Source organism: Candida theae (genome assembly GCF_024610275.1).
Source record: "Candida theae strain CBS 12239 chromosome Unknown scaffold7, whole genome shotgun sequence".
NCBI classification, from domain to species: Eukaryota; Fungi; Ascomycota; class Pichiomycetes; order Serinales; family Debaryomycetaceae; genus Lodderomyces; species Lodderomyces theae.
Genome location: NW_026261433.1, coordinates 137721 through 164429, shown reverse-complemented (window position 1 = coordinate 164429; position 26709 = coordinate 137721). Strand labels below are relative to the sequence as shown.

The 26709-nt window shown below is 39.3% G+C and overlaps 9 protein-coding genes across 9 annotated transcripts; 5 read left to right on the top strand and 4 right to left on the bottom strand. All coding sequences in view use genetic code 12, as the record gives it.

Annotated features, from left to right (window-relative positions):
• Positions 1-2127: 2127 nt before the first annotated feature.
• RGS2 (GTPase-activating protein) lies at positions 2128-4038 on the top strand (the record flags this gene model as incomplete). The annotated part of the gene is made up of 1 exon (XM_051751581.1): positions 2128-4038. The coding sequence occupies one exon, from the start codon at positions 2128-2130 to the stop codon at positions 4036-4038; it is 1911 nt and encodes a 636-aa protein (XP_051609193.1).
• A 259-nt stretch (positions 4039-4297) lies between these two features.
• KGF57_002283 (uncharacterized protein) lies at positions 4298-5182 on the bottom strand (the record flags this gene model as incomplete). The annotated part of the gene is made up of 1 exon (XM_051751580.1): positions 4298-5182. One exon carries the CDS (start codon positions 5180-5182, stop codon positions 4298-4300), a length of 885 nt encoding a protein of 294 aa, XP_051609192.1.
• Positions 5183-5746: 564 nt separating this feature from the next.
• HSP104 (chaperone ATPase) lies at positions 5747-8437 on the top strand (the record flags this gene model as incomplete). The annotated part of the gene is made up of 1 exon (XM_051751579.1): positions 5747-8437. The coding sequence occupies one exon, from the start codon at positions 5747-5749 to the stop codon at positions 8435-8437; it is 2691 nt and encodes an 896-aa protein (XP_051609191.1).
• Positions 8438-9203: 766 nt separating this feature from the next.
• KGF57_002281 (translation initiation factor 6) lies at positions 9204-9941 on the top strand (the record flags this gene model as incomplete). Its single annotated transcript, XM_051751578.1, has 1 exon — positions 9204-9941. One exon carries the CDS (start codon positions 9204-9206, stop codon positions 9939-9941), a length of 738 nt encoding a protein of 245 aa, XP_051609190.1.
• A 442-nt stretch (positions 9942-10383) lies between these two features.
• STT4 (1-phosphatidylinositol 4-kinase) lies at positions 10384-16134 on the top strand (the record flags this gene model as incomplete). The annotated part of the gene is made up of 1 exon (XM_051751577.1): positions 10384-16134. One exon carries the CDS (start codon positions 10384-10386, stop codon positions 16132-16134), a length of 5751 nt encoding a protein of 1916 aa, XP_051609189.1.
• A 1700-nt stretch (positions 16135-17834) lies between these two features.
• On the top strand, positions 17835-20222 carry FLC2 (flavin adenine dinucleotide transporter; the record flags this gene model as incomplete). Its single annotated transcript, XM_051751576.1, has 1 exon — positions 17835-20222. The coding sequence occupies one exon, from the start codon at positions 17835-17837 to the stop codon at positions 20220-20222; it is 2388 nt and encodes a 795-aa protein (XP_051609188.1).
• A 311-nt stretch (positions 20223-20533) lies between these two features.
• KGF57_002278 (uncharacterized protein) lies at positions 20534-22762 on the bottom strand (the record flags this gene model as incomplete). Its single annotated transcript, XM_051751575.1, has 1 exon — positions 20534-22762. The coding sequence occupies one exon, from the start codon at positions 22760-22762 to the stop codon at positions 20534-20536; it is 2229 nt and encodes a 742-aa protein (XP_051609187.1).
• A 236-nt stretch (positions 22763-22998) lies between these two features.
• KGF57_002277 (uncharacterized protein) lies at positions 22999-24321 on the bottom strand (the record flags this gene model as incomplete). The annotated part of the gene is made up of 1 exon (XM_051751573.1): positions 22999-24321. The coding sequence occupies one exon, from the start codon at positions 24319-24321 to the stop codon at positions 22999-23001; it is 1323 nt and encodes a 440-aa protein (XP_051609186.1).
• Positions 24322-24638: 317 nt separating this feature from the next.
• Positions 24639-25817, bottom strand: KGF57_002276 (uncharacterized protein; the record flags this gene model as incomplete). Its single annotated transcript, XM_051751572.1, has 1 exon — positions 24639-25817. The coding sequence occupies one exon, from the start codon at positions 25815-25817 to the stop codon at positions 24639-24641; it is 1179 nt and encodes a 392-aa protein (XP_051609185.1).
• Between the last annotated feature and the right edge of the window lie 892 nt (positions 25818-26709).

Genomic DNA, 26709 nt, shown 5'->3' with positions numbered 1-26709 from the left:
GTTAAGAAAACAAAATATTGTTTCGTTTGTGGTGGTGTATGTAGAACCAAATAAACTATTGCAAAAATGAGATTTCCAACAAGTCTTTATGTCGACATACACATATTTACAACAACAACAAGTCTTTTGCATATAGGTCGTTATGCATGCATATTATATGCTTTGTGTTTGAGACTAAAAATAGCTGTGAATACCCTTTCTCTAGTATGTTTCATGATTTGAATTGAACTCTACCAAATTAAGAGAGAAAGAAAGAGGAGGAGGGGGGGGGGGGAGTTATTGTCTAGGCACCCACCACAAAAACGGAGATAAATTGTGGCTGGAAAAAGTGATTTGATATTATTGTTGATAGTTTTTATGTAAGAGGGAATATTGTATATGTATGTATTTGAGGAATATTCAAATTGTGGAGAATGCGATAAAAGAGACTTGATTTGTTGTCTCCTCTTTGTAATAGAAGACTAAAAGGTGGTAAAAAATGTAGTATTAAATAGTAGTAGTAGTAGTAGTAGTAGTAGTAGTAGTAGTAGTAGTAGTAGTAGTAGTAGTATTGAGTACTGAATGTAAATAGTTGTAAATTGTATTTCAGTACAGATTTGACAAAATTGCGGAGACGGAATTAAAACTGAGAAAAAAGAGGGGTAAAAAAAGGGGGTGTGCATACTATAACATACTCAAAAAGCATATACGATATACTATTACGTAATCTACACCTCTCTCCTTGAAGACTAAAAAAATAAATAAAAAAAAATAAAATATTTACTCATAGTGTATTATTTTAAAAATTGCGCAAACGTTTGTTACATTTGAATACAAATGCATATTTGTAGTGAAGTGTAGTGCAGTTAGGCAGTATGCAGTATACTTCCACTACTACTACGACTAATAATAATAATAATAATAATAATAATACAGTAGTAATACAATAGTTACAAATTAGTAGTTTACGATCTATCTATTTAAAACAAAAAAAAAAAATAAAAAAGAGAGAAAAAGAAATTAACAAACGTAGTAATCACCAAAATGAAATGCGGAGAAAAGTATCAATCCCAGACATTTTTCTTTTTGATAATTTAGGTATCAAAAAGTTATTAACTAACACAGTTATTAGACATAAAGAGAGAGAGAGACAGAAAGAAAGAATGATATGATATCATTCTTTTACAAAACAACTACGTAATATGATATATACACATACACATATACCATACCATACCATACTATACGTCACCAGAATTGATAAACTATTTACAAAGTGTATAGGCATAAAGCAGTAACAAACAACCACCACAGTACAAACAATTACAAACTAACTACGTCAACCCCTCTCCCATTCTACATCATCACTAACCAATATTTAACTTTAATACAAACGCATAGCAACAAACAAGTTTACATTGCAGTTTAGTATCCAGCCACAACATTACCATCATGCAAGACAATTCGATGACTATATTCTTTTTTGAATACTCTTTTTTTCTTTTTTTTAAAACATATGCGTCTGGAAACTATAATTAGCCACCCATATAATACTTGTATATTTGTTACGTTCTGTTTGAGTTGACCAGCAGATACAAACGTATAAAACCACCACAACAGGAGGTGGAGTATACCAACTAGTAGATTTGCGCAGAGAGCGGTGTAAAGTTATAGCACATACAGAAAGATATACAGATATATTTACACACAATACTGAGAATTAGCACAAAGTACACTACCACATCTAAGTTTATTTTATATCTCGGAGTGTGCGCTTTCTTATTTTTTTTTTTTCAAAAGAGTATGTGAAGAGAGTTACACATAATCACAATACACAATAAGAATTTAGTGATATTGTTTCTTAAGATATTACGTAACTGATGAATCATATTTCGGTTGTTTCATTACGTAATACTGTACTACTATTTCTCTTTTAGATTTTCTACACAAAAAAACAGATACTGTGGGTTTGTAATCCACAATATTTTCTCTTATCTCCATACATTCAGAGATATCATCTTGTATATATAGAGCTCTTTGCTTCTCCACAGTTTTTATATATATCAACCTTTACTCTTGTAACTATATATCCCCCCCCCTATAACTTGCACGCCTCAACAAGAACAACCCTTCCCTCCCCTTAACAGGATGAACAACTACAAACTAAGTACTTCGAATAGTAGAATATCTGCTACTGCACCCACTACGCCTTGCGTTGCATCGAAGCAATTCAATCTACCTTTTATCAACAGCATAGACAATGACAGTAGAAAACAGACCACACAACAACAGCAGCACCAAATACCTGAAGAAGAAGAAGAGCATGATATACCTTCTCTTCATGACTTGATACACAACTCAACAACTACCTTGGATAAACAAGCAACCACAACCACCTCACAAGGCAATGAAAATAATGTCAGCAGCAACAGTATCAGTGACGCTACAAATACTCCCTACGCCAGTACAACACCAGCACTGTCAAAGAACCCCAACATTACACTCCTTTCATTCAACAATTACTTATCTTCCATTCACTGTCAAGAGAATCTACAATTTATTCTAGAACTAAACAAGTTCCTAACTTGTGTCCACAACAGCAACTCGACCACCCCCACCACCCGCACCACGGATCCTTTAACCAAGTGGCAACAAATTTATTCGAAGTTTCTCATTGCTGAATCAGAATGGGAAGTTAATTTACCTAGTAGATTAAGTTCAACTTTACATTTTGCCCAACTACCCTTGGAATCTACTGTTCAAAATTGTAAAGTGTACATTATCAATGAAATCTTGCAAAACTTGTATCACGAATATTTGAAAACTGTTACCAGGACTAAATGCGGGTTATATAGAAGAAGATCCATCGCCATGGGGTCTCTACCTCGATCATTACCAGCCTCAAGAAAGAATAGTGAAACCATTGGTGAGGAGAATAATAATGATGATGATGATGATGATGATGTCTTCAACAAAGTTGGGTTTAACTCGAGTATCCTACTGTCTGGTCATGTGAGGCCTACTGTTGATACTGCAATCATAAATCAGCAATGCCCATTAACCCCACCTTATTCGCCACCACCACATTTGCAACAACAGCAACAGCAGCAGCAACAGCACCACCAAACGCAAACGCAAACGCAAACGCAAACACAACAACTGCAGCCACAAACACCAGTGGTGCTGCAATACTTGTCAGTACCAAATTCTGCACTGTCGTCAAACTCACAACCACATTCGCTGTTGACTCGGCACATTTCACTTTTCGGTAGAAATAACAAGAGACGCCACAGTAGTAACAGTAGCAAAGTTGCCAACACCAGCACTGCTACTACCACTGCCGACAACGTGTCAACGACAGCAACAGTCAACACTCACAAGCACCATGATCATCATTATTCGCAAAACATCACCACCACCACCACCACCAGCAGCGGCAATAAGCCTGGCAGTCCACACAAACACAAGCCGTCCTCAGTAATGATTGATGGTTATGATTATTACTCCATTCCAGTGGCAGATATGGCAAACGACAACAGTAGTGTAGTCTCGGCAGCATCTACAGCGTCGTCATCATTACTACCACCCACTTCTAGATCACGGCCACCTTCAATTTGCTCCGATTTGGTTTCTGACGCGGTGTCCTCCTCCTCGTCATCGTCAACAAGGTCCTCAAATGGTGTGACTGATGTAACATGTCCTGATGGATCTTTCCTGCATGGTGAATTGTTGCAAGATACGCCAGCCTCTTCACGCAACAACTCAAGTAGTTCCAAGTCTGGTCCATCGTCTTCAATGCTGGGAGGAAGTGTTTACTACAAAAGCCACCAGCATCAACACCAGCACAACCAACAACAACAACAACAACATCATCATCATCATAACACTACATCTGATCTTACCATGGTTACTAGTCCCACCACTCCACTTAGTGCTAATACAGGCACCAGCATACACAAGATTGTAGATAATTCGATGAACTACTTTAACAAGATGAAGAAATTCAAGTTCAAGAAGAATAGTCAAGAGGAGCAACTGCAGGAGCGCGATGGGGAGTAAATTTGGTGGGTTTGATGGTGAGAAAATTTTTATTTTTTGGCACAATTTAGTTCGATGTTTTGATATATTTTTCCATTAATTGGGATTATTTACGGGTTATGAGTTTATAGAGCATTAAATTAATCATTAGTTACGAAATTATGAAATGAATGCAACGTCTGCAGATTGTATGAACGAGATTTGCTAGTGCCTGATACTCTCTACTCTCGGCCCCTTTACAAGTCAATTGTAATCTTTTTCATTTCCAAACGAGTCAGCATCAACACCACCAGCATTGCTTCTTCTCCCCCCCCTCTCCGCATTGCAAATCATTGATATTCCTCGATACCCAACATTGATGTTCTGGCGTATCCACCACGAGCATTTTAAAAGGTTTGATAAAGTTATACCCCACATAATGCAATTTTTTCCCCTTAAACTTGAACCAAACCCGCTTCAATCCAACAACATTGACAAAATGGGGCCTGATGTAGAATTGAGCCACCTCGCCCGGGTTTATGGCACAACTGAACAACAACGTATTTTGCTTTGCGAACCCGACTCGTTTACCCATGGCCAAACTCGTTCCTATTGCAAAGTATAACGGAGGGATCCCCAACGTTGCTTCGCCGATTTGGTCTAGTGTTTGCTCGAGGTGGATGGTGATGTAGCGGGATAAGTAGCCGCCGCTGCCGTGGATCAGTTCGAGGCAGGATGTGATGGGGATCCAGGTGGAGCTAGTAAGTGTGTTTGTGTCTGTGTTTGTGTTTGTGTTTGTGTTTGCAGTTGCAGTTGCATCCGTGACTGTAGTGGAGTTTGCAGTGAGCAATGTCCAGTACTCGAGCTTGTGGTCGAACTGGAGTGAACTTTGTCTTGATTTTATATAAAATATATTGTTGTGATTGGAGAGTTTTGAGATGTGGGTTGATGATTGAAGTTTATCGAGAGTGGATATGGCGTAAACATGCGGTTGCAGTTGGGTCAGCTCCCGTTGCTGGGTGATTTTGAGAAAGTATGGAGTGATTTCCGTGAGGTTGAATCGAGGTGTCGTTGTCGTGACTGTGGCATTAGTGTCTGTGTCTGTCCATTCAAGATCTTTGAAATGGTCTTGAAGTAGACATTGTGATATTGCTAGGAGATGGATTAGTGCAGTATATTTTAACATTCATGGTACAGGCAAGAAGTTAGTTTGAGTTATCGGAGGTGTTTGGGACCATTTTCTTGGTATGGATTAATCTTTTCTTTACCTGAGTTGCACAAAAGTATTCCCAAGCAATGGAGTTATTTTGCGCACAGGGCAGCAGCAGTATGATATTGCAAACCAAGGACCAATTGATACAAAAGGCGGTGTGTGAGAGTATATGGTGCGGCTGACAATTGTGTTGTTGAATAGTATTTGCCTATAATGGGTATACACTGCTATCGCCGTGTATACATGTTAGGTGTCTCCTTATTGCAGTAGTATAGTTATGTGTTTCTAGTATGTTCTCGCACTGTGTGGAATTATCTAGAACGAAACAAACACATATTACACAAAAAGGGAGTACGTAAAACTTTAACATATGACACCCAATCAGTATCATTGCTAACCGCTGACATTCTTTGTATAAATACATCCCGACATTTGACCAATGTCTTGCCAACTCCAATTGCTTACCTTTTTCCGTTTTTCTTTTTTCTTTCTTCTTTCTCATACTTAAACCGATACACATACTACAACAGCTAAACTATGGACGAAACTCAATACACTGATAACGCATTGCGTATTATACAAAATGCAACCAACTTGTGTAAAGAAAATTCAAATACTCAATTGCTTCCATTACATTTGTTAGCTGCATTCATCCCCAGTGATGACACAGAAAAATCCACACCATACTTGCAAACATTGATTCAAAAAGCAAGGTACGAATGGCCCGCATTTGAACGAACAGTAAACAAACACTTGGTTAGATTACCAAGTCAAAACCCACCGCCCGATGACGTTAGACCTAGCTACCAATTGGGCCAAGTGTTGCAAAATGCCGCCAAGATTGAAAAACAACAAAAGGACTACTACATTGCCCAAGACCATTTGTTGTTGGCTCTTTTGGAGGACCAATCAGTCAAGGATATTTTCAAAGAGGCCGGTATCAAGACTGATGCCATCAAGGCCCAGGCATTAGAGTTACGAGGCGACCAAAGAATTGATTCAAGACAAGCTGATTCCTCCTCGAGTTATGAGTTTTTGAACAAGTACTGTGAGGATTTCACTGAAAAGGCCAGAGAGGGTAAGATTGATCCTGTTATAGGAAGAGAAGAAGAGATTAGGCGTGTGATTAGGGTCCTTGCAAGAAGATCGAAATCGAACTCGGTTCTTGTGGGAGATGCCGGTGTGGGAAAAACATCGATTGTTGAAGGTGTTGCTCAAAGGATTGTTGATGGAGATGTGCCCAATGTTTTGTCAAATGCAAGATTGTTTTCTCTTGATATGGGTGCGTTAACTGCTGGGGCAAAGTACAAGGGTGAGTTTGAAGAGAGATTAAAGGGGGTCTTGAATGATATCTCCAAATCCAAGGAATTTATCATTTTGTTTATTGATGAAATCCACACTGTTATGGGTGATGGCAAATCCGATGCTGCCAATCTTTTGAAACCAATGTTGGCCAGAGGTGAATTGCATTGTATTGGAGCCACCACGTTTGCCGAATACCGTAAATTCATTGCCAAGGACGGTGCTTTTGATAGACGTTTCCAAAAAATTGACGTCCCAGCAGCAACTGTCAATGAAACCATTGCAATCTTGAGAGGATTGCAACCACGATACGAAATCCATCATGGAGTGAGAATCTTGGATAGCGCTCTTGTCACAGCTGCGCAATTGGCCTCGCGTTACTTGACTTACCGAGCATTGCCTGATTCAGCAGTTGATTTAGTCGATGAAAGTGCCGCTGCCGTTGCCGTTGCTAGAGATTCCAAACCTGAAGAATTGGATAACCTTGAACGAGAATTGCATTTGGTTGAAGTTGAAATCAATGCGTTGGAGAGAGATAAGGACGCCGACTCCAACTCCAAAGAGAGATTGGAAGCTGCCAAGAAGAAGAAGGCTAGCATTGAAGAACAAATGGGACCATTAAAGGAAAGGTTTAATCAAGAACGTGCCGGTCACGATTTGCTTATTGCCGCAAAGAGAAAATTGGATGAGTTGGAAGTTAAAGCACAAGATGCGGAGAGAAGACATGATACTGCCACTGCTGCCGACTTGAGATACTTTGCCATCCCCGATGTTGAAAAACAAATTGAAGAATTGGAAGTTAGAGTTGCAGAGGAAGAGTCTGCCAATTTGGACAGCTTATTGAAGAATGCAGTTGGTCCCGATCAAATTTGTGAGACAGCTGCTAGATTGACTGGTATTCCAGTTACAAAATTAAGTCAAGCTGAAAATGCCAAGTTGATCAACTTGGAATCGGAATTGTCGAGCTCGGTTGTTGGTCAATCAGAAGCGGTTAAAGCGGTGTCCAATGCCATCAGATTGAGGAGATCAGGATTGTCAAACCCTAACCAACCACCTTCGTTCCTTTTCCTTGGTCTTTCTGGATCTGGTAAGACTGAATTGGCCAAGAAATTAGCCGGGTTCTTGTTTGCTGACGAAAAAGCATTGATTCGCATTGACTGTTCTGAATTGGACAAATGGTCCACATCCAAATTGTTGGGTTCCAACGCTGGATTTGTCGGGTATGGAGAAGGAAACATTCTTGCAGAACCATTGATTAGAAGACCATATTCAGTTGTGTTGTTTGATGAAGTTGAAAAAGCAGCTCCCGAAGTGTTGACCATCTTGTTGCAGATTTTGGATGATGGTAGAATCACTGATGGTGAGGGAAAATTGGTCAATTGTTCCAATGCCATTTTCATAATGACATCCAATTTGGGAGCTCAATACATTAGTGAATCAAAGGGAAGCAAAATTGATACCAGCACTAAAGAGCATGTCATGGCTGCTGTTAAATCACATTTCAGACCGGAATTTTTGAACCGTATTTCCAACATTATCATTTTCAACAGATTGTCGAGAAAGGCAATTGCCAAGATTGTTAAAATCAGATTGAATGAGTTGACAAAGAGATTTGAAGATAATGGAAAGAGGATCACCTTGCACTTGGATGACGATGCCATGAACTACTTGATAAAGAATGGATGGTCGGCGGACTTGGGTGCTAGACCATTGAATCGGTTGATTCAAAATGAGATATTGAACAAGTTGGCAATTTACATTCTTAAAGGACAAATAAAGGATAAAGAAACCGTTAATATTGTTGTTGGTGAGAAAGGTTTGGAAGTGCTTCCAAACCATGAGGCTGAGGATGAAGATATGAATGATGTCAATGAGTGGCAAGATAGTGAAGATGAGGATGATGATGAGAAGGAAGAATTGGACTAGGGTTTTTTTTGTATATAGTGTATGCTAGAGAACAATGAAAGAAAAAAAAAAAAAACTCGTAAACATAGCTGATTAAAGACCCATTGGAAGCTTTCCAATAAAGTTTCAATTTTATCAATTTGTTGCACTAAAGCGACAACCCCTCTTGTAAATATCTTGAAACAGTTTGACTCTCGGATCCACTTATTCATCAACAGCGACTCTTGTGACCCTCAAAAGATTTCCCGACAGTTGTCGCTCTTCAAGTTCCATCGAGATAACCAAAATATTCCTCATTTGAAGCTGAATCTAACGATGTCGCTTCCATTTGACTCAAGATATTCAAACAATACTGCATAGCTGTATTGCAGATTTGCAACTAAAATTCAGTTGAATTGAAATGAGCCCCTTTTCATTCGAAAAAGTGTATGTCTCTCTGCCTCTGTAAACTGTAGTGAAACCCTTCAAGAAGAGGAACCTATTTTCCTTTGCAAGATTGAGGGAATGCACTTGCCTCTCAAATACTTATCCGAGGTCGTGTTTGTTTCAACAATTTTATTTCTTTTTCTCGTTTGCCCTAATTTTTCAACTCTGTCTTCAACCTCATCTCTGGAATTTAGTCATCATCACAACATATAAACAAACACTGTTGACAGATAAGCAAGTACTTGTTTGAAGAGATTGTTCCAAATTATATATACATATATATATAACCATATTTGCTTTCCACGTTTTATAATTTCACACCATTCACATCAAGAAAAAGCTTTCAATTTACACTAAAATCATGGCCACTAGAACTCAATTTGAAAATTCAAATGAAGTTGGAGTCTTCTCTAAATTAACAAACTCATACGCTCTCGTTGCTGTTGGCGGTTCAGAAAACTTTTATTCATCGTTTGAAGCCGAACTAGGCGATGTTATTCCTATCGTTCACACAACTATTGCCGGTACTCGTATAGTTGGGCGTATGACAAGTGGGAATAGACGTGGACTTTTAGTACCCACCCAAACTACCGACCAAGAATTGATGCATTTAAGAAACTCATTACCAGACTCCGTCAAGATTCAAAGAGTTGAAGAGCGATTGTCAGCATTGGGAAATGTTATATGTTGTAATGACTATGTTGCATTGGTTCACCCTGATATTGAAAGGGAAACAGAAGAGTTGATTGCTGATGTATTGGGAGTTGAAGTCTTTCGTCAAACTATTGCAGGTAACGTTCTTGTTGGTTCATATTGTGCTTTGAGTAATCAAGGTGGTTTGGTGCATCCACAAACCTCAATTCAAGATCAAGAAGAGTTGAGCAGTTTATTGCAAGTGCCATTGGTTGCTGGTACTGTGAATAGAGGTTCCAATGTGGTTGGTGCTGGATTGGTTGTTAATGATTGGTTCAGTGTTGCTGGATCAGATACTACGGCGCCTGAATTATCCGTTATCGAATCAATCTTCAAATTACAAGATGCCCAACCAGATGCAATTGGCGGCAACTTGAGAGATACGTTGATTGAAACATACTCATGAGAGGGGGGAAAGTAGAAACACAGGACAGGATGTTGCTGTTTCAGTGAGTAAGAGAACTGCATGTATATATATATACATATATATACATACATAACAGTGTATACTTTTCTGGTAAAGTCATTAGCTCATCTACTATACTTATCCTTTGCAATGTTACGCAGAACTCTCTCTTTGCTGACTAAAGTTCAGGCATAGAATTCATTTCCTAATTTGGTAACGTTTGTATTCGGACCATGTGAAAGTCTTGTGATTGGTAGCGTCAAAGTCCCCACTTTTTGTTTTCTTCATTTTATTTCGTTGTTTCTCTCTCTCCTCAGATACAGAGACCTTCCCTTCCCCCCTCGCTTCTCTTATATATTTGAAAGACTCTATCGCTCCAAGACTTTGAACTTCCCATCTTCTCTTTACTTTACCAGACACAACTCAGCTCAAGTGATACAGAATGGACTTTTATGGTATCACACGTGGTACCATTCGTGGTGAGGCTCTTAAGAAGTTGGCCGCACTCACGGTTGAGCACGTTCCATCCAATTTGAAAGAAATTAATACTGGTATACAGAAGGATGATTTTGCTAAACTCTTGACGTCTACTCCTAAGGAATTGCCCTTACGAAAATCCATCAACAGCATCAATGGTCCCCAGTTGTCCAATGTCGCGATGGCTCCCAAAGAATATGAAACTCTTGTTGCATTGTGTGATGCTACTGAAAAGCCAATCAAGTTGCCAAGTCAAATCAAGACCTTGATCAATAAGTTTAAGGTTTACTTGTTTGAATTGCCAGAACAGCAATTTGCGTACAGCATTGTATCCAAATCAGTTGCTATTGCTCCTTGGACATTACTTGGTGAAAAGTTGACGATTGCTTTAATCAATTTGGCTTATCAATCCAATAGGCAATACTTTGATGAAATTGTTGAAATTTTCCATCAATTTACTGAAAAGCTTTTTGACAATACTGATTTGCAATTGAGCAATTTCCTCACCTTGAGTGGTGTCATTGATGGATTGAACCAAAATGCTCAGTTTTTATCTTTTTCTTCAAGAACATTCCGCATTTTCACCAATTTGGATGCGGCAATTGACAATTCAGAGATTCTTGGTGCCATTGAGGATTACTCAGATTTTCTTTACGATGACCCAAACCCATACCAAGAATTGTTGGAACGCGATTTTTGTCTCAATTTTTCACCCATTCTTTATCTTGAAAAATTGTCGAGATTGATGTGCTCGATTTTAGTTGAAATTTTAGGCTCAAAATCGCAAGATTTGTTGCCATATTTGTTGACCCAAGCAGCCAAAAAGTATGATGAGGATGAGATCAACGGTAGAGCAGTTGTTGGACATGGAAAAGACCCCTTGTCTTTCCCAAGAGCACAACTCGAAATCATTAAAATCTTGACTGATTTGGCCTTGAGAAAATTGGAGTTTTTGGATAGGGGTGAAACTTACATTGTTTATTCAACCACCAATAGATTAAAATTGGGCTACTTGGCAAAAAGCTTCAACTTGCAGGTTTTGAGTTGCGGAATGTTTACCAACAATTTGGATCTTGACACATCTAAAGAGCTATTCAAGACTAATATAGAGATTAAGGATGCCATGTTGGATCCTGATTTGGGTTTAACGGTGTTTCAATATGGATCATTGTTGGTGTTCAAAGATGACCTGATTGGTCCTTTATTGACGCGTGTTTTCACTTCAGTTATTGCAAATCCAAGGTTACAACCACAATATTGTTTGGACGTGTCAAAGTGTGTTGGGTTGGGAAGTAAGAGATTGCCTCAAGATGCCGTTGTTACTACAATCTATTCATTAACCAACTTGTTATTCGTCACGAATGAAGGATTACAAGGGCCTTCCAAGAGTGCCAGAAGGGCTGCTAAAAATTACACGGGTGGAACTGATAATGCATCGGCGAGAGAGTATGCGTCATCGCCATTATCTTCGAGAAGAACATCAATGACCTCATTTTCCCAATTGTTTAGCAAGGGAAGCATGTCTGGTGAATATGATGAGAATGATTATCAAAAAGTGTGCGAAAATGCAATTACTGCCATTATTGAAGTATCAGAGGCTTGTGACGATGAGTCGATTCCAGCTTTGGCCTGTACCATCTTGTCGCAGAAAGTGACCAAGGTTGAATCGCCAATTGGGCCATTGATTTTAAAAGGATTGTGTTCATGTGCTCCATATGTGCCTGAACGTGAATTTATTGTTTTGGTGAGATTATTGAATAAGTTGACTGTCGACTCATTCGAAAGGAAAAATGTCACCTTGTTGGGCCATTTGAATGACTCCAGATTGATTTTGTCGTCGAAATTGAAACCAGACAATCACTTGTATTTTGTTTACTTGCACGAGTTATTACTGTCGATAATCAGCAAAGGGGATGTCCAACAATTGGAGCATCACAGATCCCACAATGAAATTAGTGAAGTTGGAGATCAAATTGCAGTGTATTTAAAACCATTGGCTGAATTGTTGCCCGATGTTCATTTAGGACAGGCACCTTTGAAAATTGAAAAAACCGAAACAATCAACTTGTTTAGAAACATTTGGTTCAATATGGTTGTTCATGGCTACAATTTGAACTCTAAAAATGCCAAAGTGTTTACCAAGGAATTGGAAAGAATTGCTTATAATACACCGCCATTGATGTCGGAAAGGTCTTGGGACAGGACTGAAACGTCAATTGAGTTGAACACTGTGTTGAGACGTGGTTCCTCAAACCACAACATCAAAGAGCACAAGACATTTTTGGGTGATATATTTGAAGTTCATCGGACAATTTCGTATCCTAAGTTGATGTTTTTGTCAGCTGCTGTCTTTTGTGAGAGTTTGCGAGTGCGTACTGGTGATTGCTCAAAGATCTTGTATTATTTCACCGATCCAACAAGTAAGATTTCAGGAGTTGATAAATTCTTGGGTCCTATTGCCTTTAAAATTATTCGTGACTACATTGGTTTAGTAAATGCTGGTGCTAATAAGCAATTTACTTCTGATCATATTGCAGATCAGTTGACGACGATGTTGACATTGACTACCCACCCAGTGACTGAGATGCAAGATGCTTCTATTAAATGTTGTGACATGTTGATTAACAAAGTTTCCGCTTCATTGTGTCATAAGAAGTCGTTGTTTGCTCTTTTCGATATCTTGACATTGTTGTTTCAAAGTATTGCTGATGCTGATGTGCATGAGTATGATCCAACCACGTCATTCAGAGCAAGATGCACGGGAATCAAAATCACCATGTCTGATGACTATGATTGGAGATGTGCCACGTTCAATCGGTTCCATGAAAAGGCCAAGAATTGGGTAGATTTGTTGTTGTACAAGTCGAATATTGACGTCAAGAGTTTAATTCAGTCTTATGTTGCGGCAAATGAGGAATTGCAATTTGAAACCCCAATTCAGTTTGGCTTGTCATTTGCATTAAAGATGTCGGGGTCCATTTCATCTCATGATCGCGACCTACAGGCAATTACATATGCCAATATATCTGCATTAGATACCACACCTTCAATAGTATCGCAGTTGAATTGGAGATCAAATTTTGTCTCACAAATTATGAACAAATTGCCACTTAGAACTGATGAAGAATCTGATTTGGCATTCAAAGCCATTAGAGAAAAAGTTTACAATATAAAACTGAGATTGTTTGACCACTTTACTGAGAATCCATCTGACGAGGAGATTATGAGTTTGTTGACGGAAATTGCAGGGTTGACTATGTTATCTGATGTTAACAATGCCGAGTTGGTTCGGTACATGGTTGAAATACCCTTTATATTGTTTGAACCGCTGGTAATGATACCAGCTAGCGGTGTATGGTTTGCTGTTATGAAGGATAAACCTAAATTGAGTATGTTGTTGCTTAGTGAGTTGGCACAAAAATGGGAAGAATCAATCGAATTGAGCAAAGGTTTATATTCGCAAGAGCTTGATATAGTGCATCCCGAATTTGACAAGATGGAGTATGCTCCAAGCAACAGGTCGATTGATGTCAAGTTGGCTGACAAGGCGCAAAGAAGTTTTGAGCCTCATTTGGAATTGGTTCGATTATTTGCCAGTAATTTTGAAGCCACTTTGAATCAGAGTGATCATTTGTTGAAATTGTTTACTAGGTTTGTTGAAGTGGGGTTGAAAAACTTGAGGTTTGCTAGTTATCATCCGCTTTCGAGGTTGGTAAGATTTGAATTGATCAAGTTTTCATTTGAAGTTTTGCAAGTTCATTTGAAATTGGGATCGAGAATCTGTAAATACTTGACGGAATTGATTTTCGATGGGGCATTGACTTGGTTTAGACAAAGGTTTGTTTACCCCTTTGGTGCCAACAAGTTGAAATTCAAGAGCGAGGCGATAGTGATGAATGAAGTGGCAAGAATGGCTGGTGCAGTGTCGATTTTCCGCCTGAAGGATATTGAGATGAAACGAACTATCTTTTTGCAATTTCTTGATGACGAAGTGTACAGGTTCAATGTTTGGTTGACTTCGTTGAATCCAAGTGATACTTCAGGTTCGATACTCGGTGCATCGCATCAAGTGACGAATAGCCACATTACGCGTGCTTATGAAATTGACCCCATCTTGGCAATTAATTTGGCCATGAGGTATGAAAGCAAGAATCATGATGATTTGATTCAGCAATTGATAATCAAGAATCCACTTCCAGCCGTCACGTATCCTGATGCTGTGCAATTTTTCATTGGTATCAATCTTGGAACTCATATGCCTTCGCATCAGTTGTTGTTTTGGTCACCAGTTTCCCCAATTGATGCCATTACATTGTTTTTACCTCCATTTGGTGCAAATCCTTATATCTTGCAATACACAATGAGATCATTGGAATCGCATGATGTTAATTTGACATTTTTCTATGTGCCGCAGATTGTCCAGTCATTACGTCACGATGCCAAGGGGTATGTGGAACGTTTTATTATTGAAACTGCCAAAGTGTCGCAATTGTTTGCACACCAAATCATTTGGAATATGTTGGCAAATAGTTACAAGGATGATGATTCCACAGAGCCAGATGATTTGAAGCCCGTGTTGGATCGAATTCAAGAATCCATGTTGAAGGAATTGAGTAGTGATGACTTGGCGTTTTATCACAAGGAATTTGGATTCTTTAATGAGGTTACTGACATTTCCGGTAAATTGAAACCATACATCAAGAAATCCAAAGCGGAGAAAAAGGCCAAGATTGATGAGGAAATGGCGTTGATTAAAGTTGAGCCTGGTGTGTATTTGCCATCCAATCCAGATGGTGTGCTTGTTGACATCAATCGTAAGTCAGGTAAGCCATTGCAATCACACGCTAAAGCTCCATTCATGGCCACTTTCAAAATCAAGAAGGAGTTGACCGATTATGATGAACATGGTAAACCGCAGCAAGTTGAGATTGAGAAGTGGCAAAGTGCCATTTTCAAGGTTGGTGATGATTGTAGACAAGATGTTTTGGCGTTGCAATTGATTTCCATCTTCCGTACCATTTGGAGTGATGCCGGATTAGATCTTTATGTTTACCCATACAGGGTCACTGCGACTGCTCCAGGATGTGGTGTGATTGATGTTTTGCCCAATTCCACATCTAGAGATATGTTGGGTAGAGAGGCAGTTAATGGATTGTTCGAGTATTACATCACCAAATTTGGCCCACAAAAATCGATTGAATTTCAACGCGCAAGAAACAATTTGGTGAAGTCGTTGGCGGCATATTCAATTATTTCGTATTTGTTGCAATTCAAGGATAGACACAATGGTAATATCATGTATGATGACCAAGGACATATTTTACACATTGATTTTGGATTCTGTTTTGATATTGTTCCTGGAGGAGTCAAGTTTGAAGCGGCACCATTCAAGTTGACGCATGAGATGGTTATGGTTTTGGGTGGAAATGAAAATACTCAAGCTTTCAAGTGGTTTGAAGAGTTGTGTATCAAGGGTTACTTGGCATGTCGTCCATACATGGAATTGATTGTTCGGACAGTTGTGCCCATGTTGGAGTCAGGGTTGCCTTGTTTCAAGGATACCACTATAAAAAATTTACGTCTGAGGTTTGTTCCTGGTAAGAGCGATAAAGAAGCTGCATTGTATTTCAGAAAGTTGATTAAGAAGTCGATGGAGAGTTTCTATACCAAAGGGTATGATGAATTCCAGAGAATTACCAATGGTATTCCTTATTGAGGAGAGAACTCGGGTGCGTGTGTCCTTGAGAGAAGACAAAGGATCTTGTTTAGCTAGAATTGATTTTATTACTTTTGTAAAGAATAAAAAAATAAAAAAGAAAAACATTTGTTTAAGACATCTAGGTTACCGATTGCAAAATGTTTTCTCGGTGATGGTTTGGTGTGGCGAAGAAGAACCTTGGGTATATGTGTCCAGAATTTGGGGTGAACCACAGCCTCGAATTGAGTGTACAATTGATCACTCAATGAAGTTGCACATAGATTGTTTATCAAAATGTACTGGTTGTTTCTTAGTTGTGTATATCGTAAGGAGTCAATTTGTGTCTGAACTGAGACAACAGCCTTTTTTCACTGTTTTCCAAGACAAGCAAAGGATGCCAAAGGAACGCCACTTCCAACTAAAATAGGTCATCGATTGAATGCTTTGGTGGCTTAGGACAGACAAGGCTGTTCTGGTAGAGAAAACCACAATCGAGTAACAAAAACAAAGAGATAGATTTTGCAACACGCAAGATATCCCTACTCTGGGATGGGGACTTTTCTCAAGGAAAGGAAAAGACACTCTCGTGTCCGCATACCCCATATCAAGGTTCTTTTTTGGAGTTGTTCCTTGACATTATGTCAACTTATCAAAGCCAATGTTTCAATACGCACTTGTTTTATGTCACGTGCATTTTCAAAGAAAAAAAAAGGAAGCTTAATTATAGAAAACTGGTTTGAGTCACACGCGTACACACTAAATGTAATAAACACTCTTTTTCTGTCAAGAATGTTGCTTGCTGCGGTTGTTTGCAAGTTTCGTTTGCTTGTTTATTAATGGGTGATGATAAAAAAAAAAAAAGGCTTGAATACAACACATATAAATTATCTTGGTATTTCATTATGTAATGCATAATACTTACTCGATTGTGTAGATTGGGTAGCGATATTTGTATGTTTACATTCTCTGTGCTAAGTTTAGAATTTAGTCACACAATAATAAATATGAATTACGTAATGCATAGTAACTCAAAATCAGAAACTAAAAAACAACAAACAACAAAGTAAAAATCTTTCTCTCTCTAACCCCCTTGCGAAAACTGCAACAACAACGACTCTACTTCCACCACTTTGTACGATATTAAGCCCATCCATCTCTGGAGACACGGTCACCAGGGATCTATATATATAAGAGTCATCTATACGACACTTGCGTTATCACTTCTTGGTATACAAACTAACTATTCAACCGTTAGTAGTGTAAAAAATTGTTTACTGTCTTTACTCCGCCTTTAAATTTTTAAAACAGACACTGAAAACAAAGAGCAAAGAACAAAGAACACAAAACAGAGAACAGAGAACAGACAGACAGACAAAAATAATAAAAAATAAAAGTTCGAAATCTTGCAACACGAAATCAAAAGACTCTCCAAAAAAAAAAAATAGGACACAACTGCCCCAATACAACTCAATCAACTGGCATTTAACTAGTGCAACAGACCTTTCGCTACAACTACTTCCCCTCCACCTATATCTTGCAATAGATACACATCTCACTTGCAGATCACCATCTACTTCAGTGCCGTATCTTTTCCAACATATCCCAACTGACTTGTTTCACATTGCACAAACAACACCCACACCCTAAACAGCCAGTGAACAACTAGTCACACCTCCATCTATCTTACAACCGTCTATCACACTTGAGATCCATCAACTATGCGGCCATATAAATTACTCCTAATTGGCTTAACCTGTCTTTTCAATGTGATAACGGCTGCCAACCATATCCAGTCAACTTCACTTTTGACATGTATGGAAAATTCCCAATTCACTGCGTCATATTTCGATGTTGTCTACTATCCAGGAAATAAGACCGTCTATTTCAACATCAATGCAATTTCATCAATTGATGCCAAAGTTGGTGCTTACATCAACCTTATTGTCTATGGCTTAAATGTTCTTCAAAGAAATGTGTCCCTTTGTGATATCGATTACACTGGCCAAGGCAACAACCCACTTTGCCCTTTGACTTCAGGACATATCAATCTTGACACTAGCATGGAAGTTTCTTCATCTATTGCAAACCAGATCCCCGGAGTAGCATTTACCGTGCCCGATGTCGATGCCAGAGTTAGAGTGTTGTTTTATGACTTGGATTCTCTAGATCAGCTAGCATGTGTGGAAGCAATTTTATCCAATGGTAAATCCGTACAAACTAAGTATGCAGGATGGCCAATTGCTGCTATTTCCGGTTTGGGGGTCATTACATCTGGTGTTATTTCCGTCATTGGCCATTCGAGTACCGCAGCTCACATTGCTTCCAACTCAATGTCTCTTTTCGTTTACTTCCAATCATTGGCAATTATTGCAATGATGGCTGTGGCTAGAGTTCCTCCCATTGCTGCAGCGTGGGCACAAAACTTTATGTGGTCCGTGGGGCTTATAAAAATTGGATTTGTTCAAGATATTTCCAATTGGTATATTCAGGCTACTGGAGGCACTCCAACTGACATTATAGGAGCATCGTATTTGTCTATTTCAGTACAAAAGTTTGCCAAGAGGTCTCTTGAGTGGATTGAAGGGGTGAGGAACTATGACACCGGATTATCCAAAAGAGCAAACATCTTGTTGGACTCGGATACTTATGGAACTGCAGACAATTTAGATCCAGATTTGTACTCAACCAATGAAAAGGCTAGCAATTTGTCGGGGAAAATCTTGGTGTTGCGAGGTATTCAGCGTGTGGCGTACTTGGCCAAAATTGAAATAACCGATGTGTTTATGACTGGTATATGTTTTTTGCTCTTCTTTGGTTTTGTTATGGTGGTTTGTCTTATGTTGTTTAAGGCCATTGTTGAAATTTTGACAAGAAGTAAAGTGATACGAGCTGAAAAGTTCAATGAATATCGCCAACAATGGGGCGCCATCATAAAAGGGTCACTCTATCGTTTATTGATTATTGCTTTGCCCCAAGTGTCAGTATTGTGTATTTGGGAATTGACCACAAGAGATTCTGTTGGGACCGTGGTTGTTGCCGTGTTTTTGTTGGTAATCACGTTGGTTTTGTTGATTCAAGCAGCAGCAAGAGTTTTCCTCATGGGAAGAAACTCAACAAATAATTTCAAAAACCCGGCATATTTGCTATTTGGAGACGTCAAATTCTTGAATAGATTTGGATTTTTGTACGCTCAATATAGAGCCGACTGTTACTGGTTTATTTGGGTTTCATTATTTTACATCTTCATCAAGTCGCTATTTGTGGCGGTATTACAGAAGCATGGTAAACCACAGTCAGTGATTGTGTGGGCTATAGAATTGATTCATTTGGTTGTTGTTTCTTGGATTCGTCCATTTATGGACAAGCGGACAAATGCATTCAATATCACCATCAGTGTTTTCAATTTCATCAATGCATTATTCTTTATGTTCTTTTCAAGTGTTTTTGGACAGCCTAATGTGGTTTCATCGGTTATGGCTGTGGTTTACTTTGTGCTTAACGCAGTGTTTGCTTTGTTTTTGTTGATCTTCACCATTGTCACTTGTGTGTTGGCCATATTCAGAAAGAATCCTGATGCGAGATACCAGCCCATGCGTGATGACCGTGTTTCCTTCTTACCCAAATCAGGAGGCAAAAAAGGTGCTGGAGCTGGCGGTGATGATGATATGGAATTGATGGCATTGGGTGCAACAGCCATGAAGGGCCACGAGCATGGTAAGCGTGGTCCATTGGCATATGATGATGAATCTTATGATGAGGATTCTGTATATCTAAATACTGGAAACTCGAGTGCTCCTGGATTAGGAGAAGGGGGCACAGCTAGCACAGGATCTGGATCTGGATCTGGATCCAAGCGTGATTCAATAAGCATGATGGAGCCAACGCAGCCTGGCTCAACGATAGTGGGTAACCCGTATAATGCTTTGCCTACAAACTACCCCAATAGAGATAACGCAAGAACTGGAGGTGGGTTTAGCTACGGACAAACTGGGGCTTACCAAGATAGCTACTCGAATGTTCAAAATCCATATTCACAAAACACTGCTTATAATAATAACCAGTATTATCAACAAAGGACCAATGGAAGTCGAAATGCATTTAGATGAGAAGAGAGGAGCGGGGCGAATGTGACAGAGAAATAAGGGACGACCGTTGTGTCTGATTATTCTTTGCTTGTCAAATTTCAGTTCAATTTTTTTTTTTTTTTTTTTTGTAACTTCAACTTTAAAAGGGGGTGGGCATTTTCCCACACACATACTTGACTTCAAGACAAACGAGTTTGATGTACCATATATAGAATGGAATTCGTAAACAAAAATTAAAAGAGAGAGAAAGATATACATAATTGTCAACGGCGTAGATGATTAGATTCGTAGGCCAACTCTCTCACCGGTAAGGAGCTGAGACTTCTCTCAACTCATTCTTTGCAAAAGTTGGGTTCACCGAAAACACTGTGATGGAAGATATTGTACCATGTTATTGGTTGGCATGGCTCCTTCTCCTCCTCGTCCGATGACCGTTTTTGATTCATGGGTGACATCGTGTCCAAATTCATAACTTGGCTGTAGGTGGTTTTCCTCGGTGGTTGATTATTGGATTCGATCTCGTTAACAACATCATCGGTATCAAAGAGAGCCGTATTTGCGTTATTGTTCGATGGCCCTTTATAGTTTAGTAATGATAACGGCAATGAAAAGCCTCCTTGTTCGATATAGTCACCGACTCCAGGTTGTATGGATGCGTCATGAAGGTCTCTTTCCCTAGACGAATCGAGACGAGTGTCGTCAATGGAGTTCATGCTCCTCTTGTTTACATACTCCTTCCCATCATCACTGTGCTTGTCGTAGCGGTCTTCGCCATCAGAGTGATCAGAATATAAAGCGGGATGGTCGTAGTCGGAATCATAGTCATCGTCATCAGATCCATCACGGCTCAATTTCAGTTTCAATTTATCAATGACACCCTGACCCTTGTTGCTGTTGTTCTTGTCCTGACTCTTTTCCTTCTTCTTTTCAAACAATTGTGGCTTGAACTCCCACTCTTGCAAATCATTCTTTTTACGCTGAATCAAATCAGAGACCTGTTGTCGTTTATCATCAATCAAAGACACAAATTTCCCCCCCTCTACAGCAACATCGAATTCATCAAATAAGGCTGATTTTTTATCACTCATTGCATCGCGTACTGAATCGAATGCCGAACTCTTTTTGGAATCGAGTGAGATTAACACGGCTTCTTTCTTGTCATCGAGTGACTCGGCAATTTCATACTTCTTGTTACCAAGTTTATCCATTTGATCATCTAATTTGTTGTCAATGTAATCATCCAATTTGTGCAACACGTGCTTGGGATCACGGATCAAATTGACCCCAGTGGTGCCAGCCATAGTCAAGGCATGTTTTTTGGCTTGTAATTTGTCATGAACCTGTCTAACCGCTTGGCTTTGTACTGTAATGTCATCATGATTGTCGCTGAGGTTATTGCTTAGGCTTGCAGAGTAGCTTTTCTCATTTTGTTTCAATTGGGATGCAACTGTATCCGCAACGACATTGGGGTCGGACATGGCGACAAATTTCTTGAATGCGGGAACAACGTCAACTACTTGGTTACGCAATCGCAAGCAAAAGCTATGATCTTCATCTTGACTATTGACGTTGCAAAACACTGAATGAATCAATGAGTCGTAATCCACTTGATTAATCCAATTGCGAGCAAACTTGTCGAAAAAAGTTGAAAATGGAGCGGGCGATTTCAAGTAATTCTTGATGGACATAATCTGGGTTGTTGATTTTGAGGATGGGTCTAGTTTATGCTGATTATGTTGGTGTTTTGACGGTGAGACTGATGCATCATTGATCAAGCTATTTGCACCATCAGTTTCATTAAACATAAACACAATCAATGGCTTATTGTGACTCATTTGTGTCCGAAACACGGGCAACTGCAGCATCGGATAACTCAATAACCCTTCATGGTATATCGATGATGTTAAATTCAGTAAATGAGGCAAATTGGGCAATACCATGTAGTAGTCAACAAGTTCAACTAGTTCAGGTATGTCAAATGGAACGATATGCAGTAAAAACTTGTTCAATGTGTGTGAGCTGAAAGGTTGTTGCTGTTGCTGTTGCTCTTGTTGTTGTTGTTGTTGTTGCTGCTGCTGTTTCTGACGAATTGTGTCCAATCCCATACTCTGCTTGATTGAGCTCGTGTTGAATATAAAGTACGTCTTGAACTCATGTGGAATATAGATCTGTTCCTCCAAGCTAAAATTCATCCATTTCAGGCCGCCATGCTCCAGATGAAAATCATCAACCAAATCAAACAATTTATTCAATCCCAACGTCGAGAACATGGTTGGGTTAATCAACTCTTTAGGAATTATCACAAAATTATTATTTGCTGTCAAGTTGGCACTCGTATTGTTTACGTAGCCTTCCTCAGCGCCACTACCGCTCTCATCGGTCGAGCTGAAGATGGAAAAATCCTTTTTGAATTTCCTGGTGGGGACCAAAGGGTTTATGGTTGCTTGTAATCGTTGTTTGGTTGACCTTAATGAAAATATCCGCGGTTTCAAAACATGTGGAATAAGTAAGGTGAACCCCAACTGGATGTAAAGCAATAAAGTAACGTATTTGATCAACATGACTGGTGGAAAGGATGGCGGTTCCAATGTTGGGGATATGTTGGGCTAGTAAAATAACCTACCAAAAGGAAACGAGTCGTAGGTAAATTTTTGGTAGGGTGATGGCGGACCCTAGGAGGGAAGGGTTCTACTTTTGTGTAGCCGTTTTCCGTCCCCCAAAAAATTTAAAAATGTTATGGCGAAAATCTCAATTAACAGGAAACCGAACGGCAAAATTAATCCCCTTTTATCTTTTGTCAAAACGTGTAAACGAGTATCTTGTTGTTATCCTTGTACTTTTCGATTTCTTCTGCGTTATGTAATGCATACATTTCACCATTCTCGTTCAAATAAAACTTCATCAAATCTTCATTAGCAACATCCCACTCCCTCTCCACGTTGAGCCCCGTATTAAACTCCTCATTCAATCCTCTTTTATCGAAATCAAAATTCAAATCTTCAAGCAAATTTAACCTGGAAATGTAAAGTGTAGTTAAGAACATGATCAAATTGGAAATCCAAATAAAAGTGGAAATTATGATAAATGCTCCCAACGCTCTTCTGACTTGCCATACGTGTTGTGGTTGAGACTGATTATTGGGTAGAATGTACGACACTATCATGATAAATGAAATCAATTTGAATACAACAGCTGCAGTACAGTAAAAACTACCATTCCGCTTCTCATAAGTGACAATATGTAGTGAGAACAAAATTGCAACAATGATTGTAATTGTTCCATCAGCTATAAGGTACCGGTAAACATGGATATTTATTGCAGTATCACACTGAAGCAACACCGATGCGAGAACGATTTCAATTATACTCAAACAGATTTCAAACAAGTACAACATCAAGTTCATCGTAATGTTTATCTTCCTTCCATAGTACCGATCCCCCAATTTGTCTGCTCTGATTGAAATCAACGGCTGATTCATCACTTGCTTGATCAAATCGTGTTCCAAAACTTTTTGTCGTGAGATTACACTATCAATGTCTCCACTGTTATCAAACTGTGTCGTAACCTTGGCATATAATTTCTCCAGTGGTTGAGGTAATGGGGGTAGCATATTGTTACTGTACGGAGGTGCATTACTAGTGTCAGGTATTGATGGAGGATATGGAATAAACTCACGTTGGGACTTGGTTCTTGTGAGTGTATCCTTTGGTGGAACGAGTGGGGGAAGCAGTAAATTGTCCTGTGGTGCTTGTACCCCAATAGATACCTGTTGTCGTCGTACCGACACTGTTTTGCCGAGACTTGGGTCATTATCATCTTGAGTAAACTGGTTCAGTCGTAAAGATCTATAGTATGAGTCCAGTTCATTATTGTAACCACTTCCCTGTGATGCGTAAAACGGGATAATCCCATCAAGTGTTAGCTTAGCGGATGATGCTCTTGATACTGCCATCGATGAGTCAACCTCGGTGAATTCAGAATTGGTGGGTGTTGTATTTCTAGATCGTCGTAATCGTGGTAGTTTATACTCATTGCTGTGCTCGAATCGGGATGCATCACCAACAATTTGATAGTCATCCCCTCCGTATAGTCTGAATGGTGGAATGGTCTGTGGTGGCATAGTAGAACTCGGTCCCGATCCCAATGTGAATGAAGGATCGGCTTCAGCTCGTCAAGTTGATGTTTTGACCATTGTTTACAATTTATATTTTTTTATTTTTTTATTTATTTTTTTCTTTAGCAGAGGTGGGGTTTTGTGTAAGATGGACGAAGAAGCTGCAAACAGCTCCAATTCAACCTTCGTCTTGAAACCAACAACTTGGAGAAATAGGCAATACATTTGCTGGAGTTACGGTGGGAAATTTTTGAAAATCATATACAAATAAACAATCTGAAAAGAAAAAAAAAAAAAAACATAAAAAAATAGGTAGGACACAATCATCCTTCATGAGTAGGAGATTGTTGAAGCATGCTTTTTAGTCCAATAGTTTGATTGGAAAACCCCCTCAGTAAATCCTTGCTACTATTTCTTGCCTCATTCACTGAACTGGGTAATTCATTAGTATGATAGTTGCTGATTTCTTCACTACCCAAGTTAGTTTCTTCCCCCCTTACTTTCCCACGTGTACTTGATGCATTACTACTGGCTGGCTCGGTAGTTGGAGTTTGAGAAAGCTCCCTCAATCTTTTTGGTTCACTCTTGACTCTTGTAATTTTTACCCGTGTGGTATCTGCTGCTGTTACATAAACTGGGTCGTCGATCAATTGGGAGTCACTCTTGTTTGCATCAAATGGTTCAGCTTGATTTGGGCTTAAATCATGGTGCAGTGGAGCTTTATTTTGTGCCTTTGAAAGTCCTCTTTGGTTTGCTGTAGGGTCCATGTCATTGTACTCTTGTGTAGTTCCTCTGTGGCTAGGTTGCTGGTGTACGTTATCGCGAAGTTGTTGATTGTCGGGTGGATTGTATACATTTATAATTGGTGGATGTTGTTGTGGTGGTGGCTGTTGCATAGGCGGCATTGGTTCATGTCTTGGTCTCCTGAACCTATCAAACATCATGAACATCAAAGGCCACTTCATAATTCTGCCAAACCCCCCGCCAAATCGACCAAACATTCCTCGAGGTTGCTGTTGTTGATTGACATTCACATTTTGATTTATGGTTTGATTCTTGACTGTTTTATTCTTATCCCTATACCTGGAGTTGGAATTCGAGTAATTCAGTTTATTGCCATTGTTATAGTTTGAGTTGTTCTTGTTCGATGAAGAGGACCCTTGCTTGTATTGGGACTGTTGTGGGTAATTTTTATTTGGTTGGGTTTGTTTAGACAGCTGATTGTAGTTGTTTCCATACTTTGTGGTGTTCTGGTTGGGCTTTTGGTAGTTTTTTCCCTTTGGCTGATATTGTGGTTGGGTGTAACCTTGTTTATTAGCTGGAATTGAAGATGAGGTGTAGTATCCCGAGTAGTTATTAGACGATGCTCTTGTGCCGTAGCTGGAACTCCCACCATATCTGCTACTACTACTGCCGTAGCTGCTACCATAACCGCCGCCATAACTATTTCCATAGCCACCGCCAAAACTGCTTCTGCCATAACCGCCGCCATATCCTCTCATATTGAGTGCAGTTGGTTTAAGGTTATCTTTGGTTAAAAGGTTAATCTGTCTCACTTCATTTGAAATGTGTGTATACATATGTATATATATATATATATATGAAATGCACTTTTGGCGGAGTCAGACCCAAAGCAATCGCACACTCTAGACCCCACATTTTCCCCCTTACCCTTCCCCTTCCTCTTCTCCTACCCATTGTTGCTTGTTCTTGCATGTATTCATCCATGTCACATCTCTCTCTCTCTTTCTCTCTGTTTTTCCCCTTATATTTTGTGTGCTCCTGTACCCCGCCTCCCTCTTTTGCTTTTTTTTAAGGAACGTATTGAAAACGTATTGAATACGTACTATCAATGCATTGAGCAGTGATTTCATTTCATGTAAACATATATACGGGGCATATATGATACGTATGCTAAAAACAGGTTACAAGAGCGCCAGACCACAATATTTTTTCAAGACAGCTCGCATTAAAGTGCAACTGAGGAAGAAGAAGTATATATGGTCTTGAAGTGTACTTCAACTTACTTCATGTATAGTCATATTCACACTCGTTCCCCTTTCTGTTGTGTATGCTGTGTGTGTGTGTGTTGAGGGTGTAAAAGATCTTCGCAAACGTATACTCCGAAAGTTACACAAAAGTTTATATAAAACTCTCTGTGAGAGACATTGGATCACTTTGGTCGTACACTCCTCTTTCAGTCACCTCTGTGACCTCCTGTAAAGGTATGATGTAAGCTTCTGCACCTCTTTTCGTGTGTGATAGTATTCCCGATAAATTCAACATCAACAGAGAAAATTTTGAAAATGGTGATGTACAGAAACAAACACCCTTCCCAAGGTAAGTATTAAGTGGATAGTTGTAACGTCGTGTGCACATGTGCAACATCAATCA